The sequence below is a fragment of the Solanum tuberosum genome, unplaced genomic scaffold, assembly GCF_000226075.1.
Source record: "Solanum tuberosum cultivar DM 1-3 516 R44 unplaced genomic scaffold, SolTub_3.0 scf00517, whole genome shotgun sequence".
NCBI lineage: Eukaryota > Viridiplantae > Streptophyta > Magnoliopsida > Solanales > Solanaceae > Solanum > Solanum tuberosum.
In genome coordinates this window covers 339,163-349,574 of record NW_006239435.1, presented here as the reverse complement: position 1 = coordinate 349,574, position 10,412 = coordinate 339,163, and the positions used below count along the sequence as shown (strand labels likewise).

Here is a 10,412-nt window from a genome sequence, read left to right as displayed (position 1 = left end):
TTCTAACTATTTTCGTTTTGAATTGATTGTTGTTACTTTTTTGACGTTTTGACTGAATTGTTTCTTTCATTTTTGTGTATGGTTAATAATAGAATCAATCCGAACCAAAATCGATAACAACTAAACCGATAAATATATATTATATTTAATTTGATTTGATTTTAATAATTTTAAAATCGATTAAATTGGTTTGATTTGGATTTTGATCGGTAACCGATACAAACCAAATAAAACAGGCCTATAACCTATTACCTCACTCTGCTTCTTCTTCTTCTACCAATAGAAAGAAGTTCACAAAACCAAGCAACAGTTAAAAATTCCTTGAAAAGTAAAAACAAATCGATCTTCCCTCCCAAAACTTTTACAATTCTTTTTTCATGGCTTCCGTTACCGTCGATTCTTCTTCCGCCACCGTCCCTGACGGCGCACTTCAAGCAGAATCAATCCCAACCGTTGATCTCCGACTCCTTTCTCAATCTGAACTTTACTCTCTCTCCCTCTGTTCCACCGCTGCTTTCAACCCTTGCCGGGACGACGATGTCATTATCCCTAAAATCGACCGTTCGGTTTTCAATGAATCCGCTGGGTCCCGCAAACAAACCTATTCCCGTCTCCGTCTTGCCCCCGCTGCTGCTGCCTCTGCTTCCTCCTCCGCCATCCGTAGCCGTACACCTCACCTCCGTAATTCTCCTCACCCTCTTCAGAATCCATCTCCAAACAATGGCCCAGCGAATTCGGAGAGTTCCCAAATCGTTATCCTTCTTAAACAACTATTTGGTTCGGGTACTCAAAAGAACCCTACCGATTTGGTACCTATCCGGGTTGATTATTCCGATTCCTTATCTGTGCCCTCGCATGTGCCTGTTCCCGGGCTCGAATTGGCCAATGTGGGTTCAGTTGGGCAGAAAAGGAAACGAGGTCGGCCTAGGAAGAATGAGAATGGTGTCCGGGTGGCTGAGGTTAAAGTGGATGAGGTAGTGAAGGACATTGTAGTTTATCAAAATGTGGATGATAGCGATAAAGAGATCATGAATAAGGATGGTATACCAGTGGATTTGGCAGTTCTAGGAGCATTGGTGGATCCGTTTGGCCTAGAACTGAGGCGGAGGACAGAGGGGTTGGGGAGTGCAGAGGAGTTGTTAGGGTTTCTGGGGAGATTGAATGGGCAATGGGGGAGTACGCGAAAGAAGAGGAGGATAGTGGATGCAGATGAGTTTGGGAGTGTGCTGCCAAAAAGTTGGAAGCTTTTGCTTTCTATTAAGAGGAAAGAAGGCCGTTCATGGTTGCATTGTCGACGCTACATAAGGTTTTTAGAAATGCTTTTGTTTCTCTTATTGCCTTTTGTTAACTTTATTGATTTTCTTGTCATGAGTGTTTTATGGTTAGGGTATTAGAGAACTCTAATTTGGCTTTAGAGTTTAACCATAAATATTGAGCAAATGCACTTGAACAGAAAGCAATGAATACAGAGGATTCATAGAACTGAATTTAACTAATTTAGGATTGATGCATAGTTGATTTTTTTGATCATTTATGGTAAGCAACTGGATCTTGATGTCTCTAGGGACATGATTCTCATCAAAGCCTAACATAGATGATAATGAAATAAATGAAGTGATTTGGCCGTGACTCTTTCATTGGGGAGTTTGAGTTATACAACTAGCGTTTTGTTTCCTATCATATTTTGATATCAGCAACAACAACATACCTAGTGTTATCCTTTGGGGAGGGGGGGTCACAACCTTTCCCCTACTTGTGAATGTAGAGAGGTTGTTTCCGATAAACCCTCAACTCAAGTAAAGCATAATAAAAACCAGTATGGAAAGGAAAATATAGTAGTGAAGCAACCATGCTGAAACACAATGGAGAAGAGAATAGTAGCAATAACACATAATACGATAACCGAAGCAGAGGAAACAATAAGTAATAATAGAATTGAAGGAAAACATGCATATGAGTAATAATAGCCAAACTGGTGAAGGAAAATAGACAAAGCTTGACTACCTCTTAATCTTCTACCCCAGTTGTTGACCTCCATATCCTTCTATCTAGGGTCATGTCCTTGGTAACAAAATGGTCTGAAAAGATAACACAAACTGGACTTGTCCAAATTATGACAAGACTCTAGCAAGTCCAGAACATCTAACACATCAATTGCAAAAGACCCTCTATTCCGAAACAAAAAATTATGAATACATTTAAATTTTGTAACAACTACTTATTCCCTCTTCCCACCATAGCATCTTTTATTCCTTTCTAGCTATATAGCCCATGCTATGCACAAGGGGACTGTCTTCCAAAGCTTCTTATGTCTCCTGACAATTCTTTGTGTTTGCCAAATATGAGTAGCTCTCTAAAATTTGATGACATTACCCAATGAACTCCAAAAATGCATAAAAATATAGACCAAATCTGCCATGAAAGCTACTAGAGTAGCATGTAATCCACCGTTTCACTAGCATTCTCACATAAAAGCACCTGCTGCATAGAATAAATCCTCTCTTCTGCAGCCTGAGGGTAGCAAGCCATCCAAAGCAAGCTATTTTGGTTGGTAATTTAGTCCTACATATCAATTTCCTAGGCCATTCTTTTTCACATTTATCGGGATTATATTTTCTTGGCGATACAATTCATAGGTTTGTATGCCTAAAACTTCTTCACTTGTTTCTATTGCAACTTTATAGAAGTTACTCCCTCATTTCATTGTCTTGGTTTGCCTAGGCTCAAAGTTTAAAGAATGTAGAGAAGATTTTGAATCTCGTGGTCTTAACTTAAAGGTGTGTATAACATATGAAATGTGCCCTTTGAATCTTGTGTTTTAAACATGCAGTATTATTTCTACAAGGAAGTGCCATTAAGGGTAAAGTGATTGTGTTGGAATTCAAAAATTGCTAAACCTAGAAAGTTGATGTACTTCACGAAGCAAACTAAAAAGGAAAGTAAGACATATATAATGTAGCAGTGGGAATATTTGCTTTGAAAAAGGTTGATGCTACTATTTTGTATACAAATTAGCAAAATGAAATTATTTCTAGAATTCTTTTGGTAAGTAAGAATTTTATTTACCAAAGGGGGATCACTACAGTTAAAATTATTGGAAGAATTTGTCCTTACAAATATATTTGAATAGAATGTATATTTTTTTGAGAAAGGTAACTTGTATTATAAACAAAAGAATACATAAGGAGTATTCTAGTAATACTTACATCCAAAAGTTACAAAAAGCAAAGAAGTCCTATGGAGGTCATAAGAACTCTAAAATACTAGGAATATCCTCTGCATCTTGAGGATATTCATGTTTACACCAAAAAAAAGAAAAGAACCAGGCAATTCTGCTTCAGATTCTGCATAGAGCAACTCTTATTTTTAAAACATCTCTGGTTCCTCTCCATCCATATAGACCACCAAATGCAGGCAGGGACAATCTTCCATCTCTCCCTGTGTCCTATTCCAGCAAGCTAGAGCTTCTTTGATGTAACTCGGCATAGTCCAACAGATACCCCTTAAGTTGATGAAAATCTGCCACAACTTCGCAGTCTCTCTACAATGTAGAAAGAGATGGTTTATTGTCTCAACCTCACATTCACAAAACCAACACCTGGAACAGATATGCATACCTCTTTTCATGAGGTTGTGTTGAGTGAGTGCAGCCTGATTGGCTAACTGCCAAGTGAAACATGCTATCTTGAATGGTATCTTGACTTTCCAAATCATTTTCCAAGGTCATCCACCTATATGAGTACCAGGTCTTTGTGAGCTTCTATAAGCCGAGTCAACTGAAAATTTGCCTTGCTTATCTGGATTCCAAAAAAGATTGTCCTCATTTGTGTTTAGATCTTTGCACTGGCCTAGAATGTTGAGTAGCTCAACTATTCTATTGACCTCCCAATCATTTAGGTGTCTTCTAAACCTTAGATCCCACCCGTGATTATCTCTCATTTCTCTGATTGTAGCCTCTTTTTGAAGGCTCATGTTGAACAAAATAGGGAACCTATTTCTCAAAGTCACCTGATCCACCCATTTGTCTTCCCAAAACAAAGTCCTTCCACCATTCCCTACCTTGATTTTGCATTTGTTAAAGAATTTGATCCATAAATTTCTAAACGGATCTCCATACTCCAGATCCATAGGGTTGTGTGGACAGGTTGGTGATCCACAAATTCTCCATACCAAACCTAGCCTTTATTGTTTCCTTCCGGAGAGCTTGTTCTTGTGAGGCAAATTGTGTATATATATATATATATATGACTTTGTTTTTTTCCTTTTCCGCAATAACCTTGTTCAGTTTGGTCTCTTTGATGTCCTCAAGGACATTTATAGCCTATTTGACCAAGCTTTTGACAAGTTAAAAGCATTTTTTTCATTCCGAAAGAAAACTCTTTTTGGAGATTGGAGATATTTGGCAAAAAATGAGAAGTGCTTTTGAAAGCAAAAGTAGTTTTTTGGTGTTGTGGGAGAAGTTACAAACTTCAGCTTCTTGTAAAAAGTAGAAGCATAAAATTTACTTATTCGAGGCAAAAGCATCCTTACCAAAAATTTGTATTTTTTTTTATGACAAGGGAAACCCGCAGCCGCTACCCTTTGGGTGTGCACATGATAAAACCCCCGCTCCTATGCAATAGCTCGCAAACCACATAGGAGAGGTAACCTGCATCATGTTTATAGATTCATAACATCTTAAGGTTGCTTTTCCAGCCATCTCCCTTCATTTTCTCTAATAGGTTCTTCTTGTTTTCATAATTTGCAATTGATGACATTTGTAGCTTGAACAAAACCCAAGCTTATCCAACAGTTTACACATGATTTGGAATTAGTATTGTGATATTTGTTTACTCCTCTCTCTCTCTTATATGCGTTCAATTTAGATGACGTAAGACATTTGAATTTCTCAGCCCTAATGGACGGCAATTTGGCACATGCAAGGAAGTCTCTTCATATTTGCTATTTCTTCATGGTGAAAGGAAGGAAAATCTTCCAGCATATGCGAACGGCAGTGGAACTGTTGAGATCACCAATGCATGTGCTTTGGTTAGTGTAAGCTTAACCATTTTTTTTAATAAAATAATACATTTTTTCTGGTCCTGCTTTATTTTCCCCTTACATGGAGCTTTGATGCATCAAATATGTTTCAGACTTCAGATCTCAGAATTCAAGATGGTGGCAAAAAGGAAAGCTCTGTTTTTCATAACTCATCCCCTGCTGTTGGTCATGGGGAGTTGCAAGTTCTAGTGAATTTTGGAGAACTATCGGAGGTCCAAGTAGGAGATCTCTTGCACTGTGACAAATGCAATGTGACGTTTAATAATAAGGATGATTTATTGCAGCACCAGTTATTTTCCCATCAGAGAAGGAGATCTAGAAATGGTGGTCAATCCATTACTGACGGGGTAATAATTAGAGACGGAAAATTTGAATGTCAATTCTGCCACAAGACATTTGAAGAAAAGCATCGATACAATGGTCATGTTGGGAACCATGTTAAGAAGCAGGTAAAGACTGTGGATGGATCGCTTCCAATCAAATTGGGAGGGGGTGTTGAACCTGTGGTGCCTAGCGGAGCCATGCTGAGGGATCCCATTATGCAGGATTCAGTTGTTTTGCCGAGGAACTTGACAGAAAATGCTGGTGTAATTACAGATGCCGGTGACAATCCTGCACCAACTAGTAAAATTCAGGAGGAGGATCACATGGAGACTGACGATAAACTAGAAGGTCTGGGTGAGGCTATGGATATTGCCCCTAATAAAACTACTTTGTGTTTAAGTTTTGAAGCATTTACATTCAATGACAATGATAATAATTATTGTGGAACACCACGTGACTAACTGTTTGCTGATATTGCAGCTGAAGGAACCAGTAATGGTTGTCATAACCAGGAAGGGAGTTCTGTGAGCCGTTCCCCTATTTCATCGAATGAAAAAACATGTGTGGATATAAGCAAAGTAATTGTCGGCTCCAACATAGAAGTACCTGAACAGGAAGGTTTACTTTGTTCAAATGACATTGTTGATTCGTGTGGTGTTAGTATGGAAGATGGCAATTTTTTCCCTACAGTGGATGAGAGCAAAGTAGATGGTAGGTCTGTAGATACTGAGTCAACAACTGTTTTATGCAGTAATGCCAGTCTGCCGGGTGGGAATAGTTTGATAAAAGCCAGACAAATTCCACATACTGAAGATCACTCAGGGAAGAACATTGATGATCTGAATGGTGTATCCTTTCTGGCAGAAACATCTAAAGGAAACAGAGATTTAAAGAGCAGCACAGGTACCCCATCTTGTGACAAGGAAGGATCCACTGTAGATTATGTCGGAGTTCTTTCTGGTTGCGTAGGTGAGCATAAACCTAGTAGCATGATGTCTGATATGGAAAATAAGGAGTGTGGCAGTCTTGTTGATTCAAATGACAATAAGCTGATTATGAAAGAGGACAATCATGCATTTGTTCCACATCCAGATAAACATGTAAATACAGCTGAAAGAGATGTGGTTGATGTTTCTGCTTGCATTCTAGAGGAGCTTGGACAGAAGAAAGGTGATGAGAGTAGTCTGCTTTCTCCGGCATGTGACAAGAACAGTGAGGTTGAATCTCTGATTTTTAATGATTTGAAAACAAGTGCAGATGAGCCCAAGATTAGTGAGCTGCAGAGTGTTAGAAGTAATATAGTGGGATTTACTTCTAGTGACAATCATGCTGTGAAAAAAGTTGCTGCCAGTGACATAGAGAAGGAAAAAAGTCTTGCATTCTCCCCGCTTTTTCCTGCCATGAATGCAAGGGCATCATGTGCAGAAGATGACTATACCAAAGTTTACCAAAGCACACTGGAAGGTAATGATCTGCAAAGGTCTGCAAGTGCATTGTTTTCTACAACCAACGTACCAGAAGCTTCTACCAAGGAATATACCATGCACAGGAGCTATAACAACTCTTTGAAAGAATCTAAATTTGATTGTCTAGAAAACCCTAGACATCATGATCTAAATGTTGTTTTCGACAATTCTCATGTGGATCTAGGTGTAAATTTGAACTGCACAACTTTCCAACTTGGCATGGAGGAAACATATGGTGTTCAGGATAATCTCCAGAAAAGATTGGAGACCGATAAACATGGAGAAGTAGGGATTGATTTAAGGGATTCATCTTTCAAGGAAAAAGCAGGGGATTTTGGAAGTAATTTCAACACCGTTTTTCATAGTCAGTTGTGGAATGAACACAAATTAGATGAAGTTGATAACTCTGGAAAGAAGATCATTACTAGTTTTGGTTGTGGAGATGCCAAACCTAATGAGGATGTCATGGCTGGAAGTATTTGGAGAGCGGGTGTAGAAAATGTCATGCAAGGTGGCTCAGCAGACAATTCAACCTCAGTAGCGCAGTCATCTAATTGTTTCCAGACTTATGATGTTTTGTCAGATAAGGTATGCAATATAATATATTGGACTAATTTTCTTTCTGTAAATATATAATATGTGTGTCTGACTATTTTAGTTTGAGAAACATATCATTCTGCCATGCATTTGAAGAAAAATGCTATAGCATATTAGTTAAGTAGTAGTTGCAGTTCTCTTTGCATATACTCTTAATTAACCAATTTTCCTATTAGAAACGATCAGAAAAGACTTGCAGATATTTTTTTAGTTATGAAGAGTGTTGTGAATTTTTTAACCATTTTATATTCGACAACTTATCATATATTTCTTAACTTGCTATTTTGGACAGGTTCCCAATCTTTTTGGAGAGAATGAGAAGTATGATGGCAACACTGGCTTTGATGGGTTGAGCTCAGACAGAAGTGGACCAGTGGAATATAGTTTCATGAGCACACAAAGTTCAAATTCCCTTCAAGAAGAGCCTCGAGTTTTACCTTACGATGTGGATATAGAACAAGGATTTAATTCGTCATTTTGGCTCGGAAAAGACAATTTAATGCCAAATTTAGCTGGCAGTAATCAGGTGACTATGGTATGCGTTTGGTGCAGAAATCTGTTTTATCAAGATTCTAACCAGTTAGAAGCTGGTTCAATTGGTGCAATGTGTCCAACCTGCAGTGGAAGTACTGCAGGGCAGTTTAGCTTTATGTAGCACTTGTTATTGAACATAGATTTCAGACAGAGGATTAGGTTAAAGGGAGGTATTTTGTTCATCCAAAACTGGAAAACAATTAGAAACTCCAGATTGATGTTAGTTAAATTAGTAGGTAACCTTCCCTATTCTTTTGACTGAAATAAGTCAAACCACCAACTGTGTCTTAGAGAAGATAATGAGATTTTTATCTTCTTTAGTCTTTTTTTTTTTTGAATCAATGTAGTCCCAGTTATCTGTTATACACAACATGGTAGGATCAGGATCCATCAGTCGGACCAAAACATTTCACGATTTTTAGATTATTAGGTAGTTGCTGAATGTGTCTCCGATTTGAGTTGTGGATGGGAGAATATGAAGAAGCAATTTTGATCGGTTAGCAGCAGCATGATGGAGGATGGATGAAGAAGCTATTTTTGAGATCAGTTTGCAGAGATGACAATGATATCCTCCCCTACCGGTATCTCATTGAGATTCTTCTTTCAAGTGATTCTATTACTGTTTACTACTTTGGGCATTTTTAAGTTTTCTGGTAAAAGTTGGTTTTTGCAGCTGTGTTCTATGTTTTGTATTTTTGCCTTTTGTTTACTTATTAGACAGGCAAACACATTAGTGTTTAGGTAATGCAGCTTAGCAAGTAATGTGATTCTATACAATGCTCCCTTGACTGACAAGCTTGGATATTATTAGGTTTGAAAGTTCCCACCTTTGGTTTAGTTTTAGGTTAGATCAATCAAAAATACATTAAGTTTTGTGGATCTTTTGATTTTCAACTCAAAATGACCATAAAAAATGCCTAATACTCGTTTCCCTTTTTGTTATTTTATCGTGTGTTGTGGTGGGGGGCTGCTTTATAGCTGGCTTGACAAGTTCAAGGATTAACTTTTCATTTGGTACAAAGATTAATAATGTAGGAATTAGTAATGCAGAGATTAGTAATGCAAGGATTAATAGTGCGGAGATTATTTTTACTAAGTGTTTGGTTATTGTTTCTCACTTCATCTTGTGTTTGGATTAAAACTTTATAAAAAACTTCTTTCCAATTATACCCTTAAATATTATGTAATTGGGTTAAGGTAAATAATTGCCGGACAATATTATTTTTTTATGGCCTTCTAACATAGCGCTATGAGAAGAATAATTTTGTTGTCATGTTTGCCTCTTTTTTTTCACTTAAAGTATTTGAAGATAAATAGTTGTCATCTTAGTAAATTGATCCACTTATAAAATGTCAATTTTTAATTTAAAAAAGTTAAACTATCAACTTTTAAAATTGAAAAGACGGTAAACAATAGTAAAATTGAATAAACCATCTACATTTACACATAAAAATTGCAAGTTGTAATTTTAATATGTATGCAATTTTATAAATTGTTCAAAACACAAATAATTAGTAAACCACACACACACACACATATATATCAACAAATTATATATTTAATTAAGATCACAAATGTCATTTGGTGATATATTTATCTTTTTAATTAGTTAATATTAAACAACTCACATTTCAAATATTGTATTAATTTGTATTGGATTTATTTAGTAACAAACAACTCTCTCTAAATAATTTGTAAGCTAATTTATTTAAATAAATTTACTAGTACAAATATAAAACATAAAATCAAAAAAATAATTAAAATGATTTGAGGAATATTTTTGTCTTTACATAGAGTTATCACATGTATTACTAATACCTCCAAAATGAGAGGTATTTAGTAATACATCCTATAATACCATGTAGGAGGTATAATTAAACCATGGATTATTTATACATAGGTCCAATTTCCTACAAAAACATAGTATTTTAATAATGAGTAAATTTTAGGTTTAGCAAACATAAAAATCATATTTGTATGCTATAGCTATAGTTTGTATAATTGTGATCCATAACAAACTTTATGTTTGCTATGACTATTACTCTGTATATTTTGGTATACATATACATAAAAAATATGTATTTGGGTCTATTTGTATATTTCGATATACAAATGGGTCCTGCATTTGTATATTTCGGTATTTAAATAGGTCCTGCATTTGTATATCTCGGTCTATTTGTATATTTTGGTATACAAATGAGTCCTGCTTTTGTATATTTCGGTATACAAATGGGATGGCAAAAAACATGGAATGTTTGTTGCGAATTACAAATAAAAGAAACTATGGCTATACCATTCAATTTGAATTAATAATTTGTTATTTTATACAATTTTCCCTTAAATAATACCACTTTGTTGCGAATTACAAATAAAAGAAACTATGGCTATACCATTCAATTTGAATTAATAATTTGTTATTTTATACAATTTTCCCTTAAATAATACCACACA

The 10,412-nt window shown here is 36.1% G+C and overlaps 1 protein-coding gene across 2 annotated transcripts; it reads left to right on the top strand.

Annotated features, from left to right (window-relative positions):
• The first annotated feature begins 273 nt into the window (after positions 1-273).
• On the top strand, positions 274-8,785 carry LOC102582612 (uncharacterized). Of its 2 annotated transcripts, none has more exons than XM_006364803.2 (5): positions 274-1,306; positions 4,893-5,028; positions 5,133-5,712; positions 5,845-7,418; positions 7,720-8,785. In XM_006364803.2, exons 1-5 carry the CDS (start codon positions 378-380, stop codon positions 8,080-8,082), a joined length of 3,582 nt encoding a protein of 1,193 aa, XP_006364865.1. In that variant the 5' UTR covers positions 274-377; the 3' UTR covers positions 8,083-8,785. The 2 variants fall into 2 exon arrangements, with proteins under 2 accessions (XP_006364865.1, XP_006364864.1); XM_006364802.2 differs by having other exon boundaries at positions 4,893-5,034.
• The last annotated feature ends 1,627 nt before the right edge of the window (positions 8,786-10,412 follow it).

Bases quoted from the DNA above. Each gene is read 5' to 3' on its own strand.
- LOC102582612 (XM_006364802.2), top strand. From the start codon at position 378: ATGGCTTCCGTTACCGTCGATTCTTCTTCCGCCACCGTCCCTGACGGC. The intron at 1,307-4,892 runs GTTTTTAGAAAT...TGAATTTCTCAG, and splicing joins CATTGTCGACGCTACATAAG to CCCTAATGGACGGCAATTTG. The intron at 5,035-5,132 runs GTAAGCTTAACC...AATATGTTTCAG, and splicing joins ATGCATGTGCTTTGGTTAGT to ACTTCAGATCTCAGAATTCA.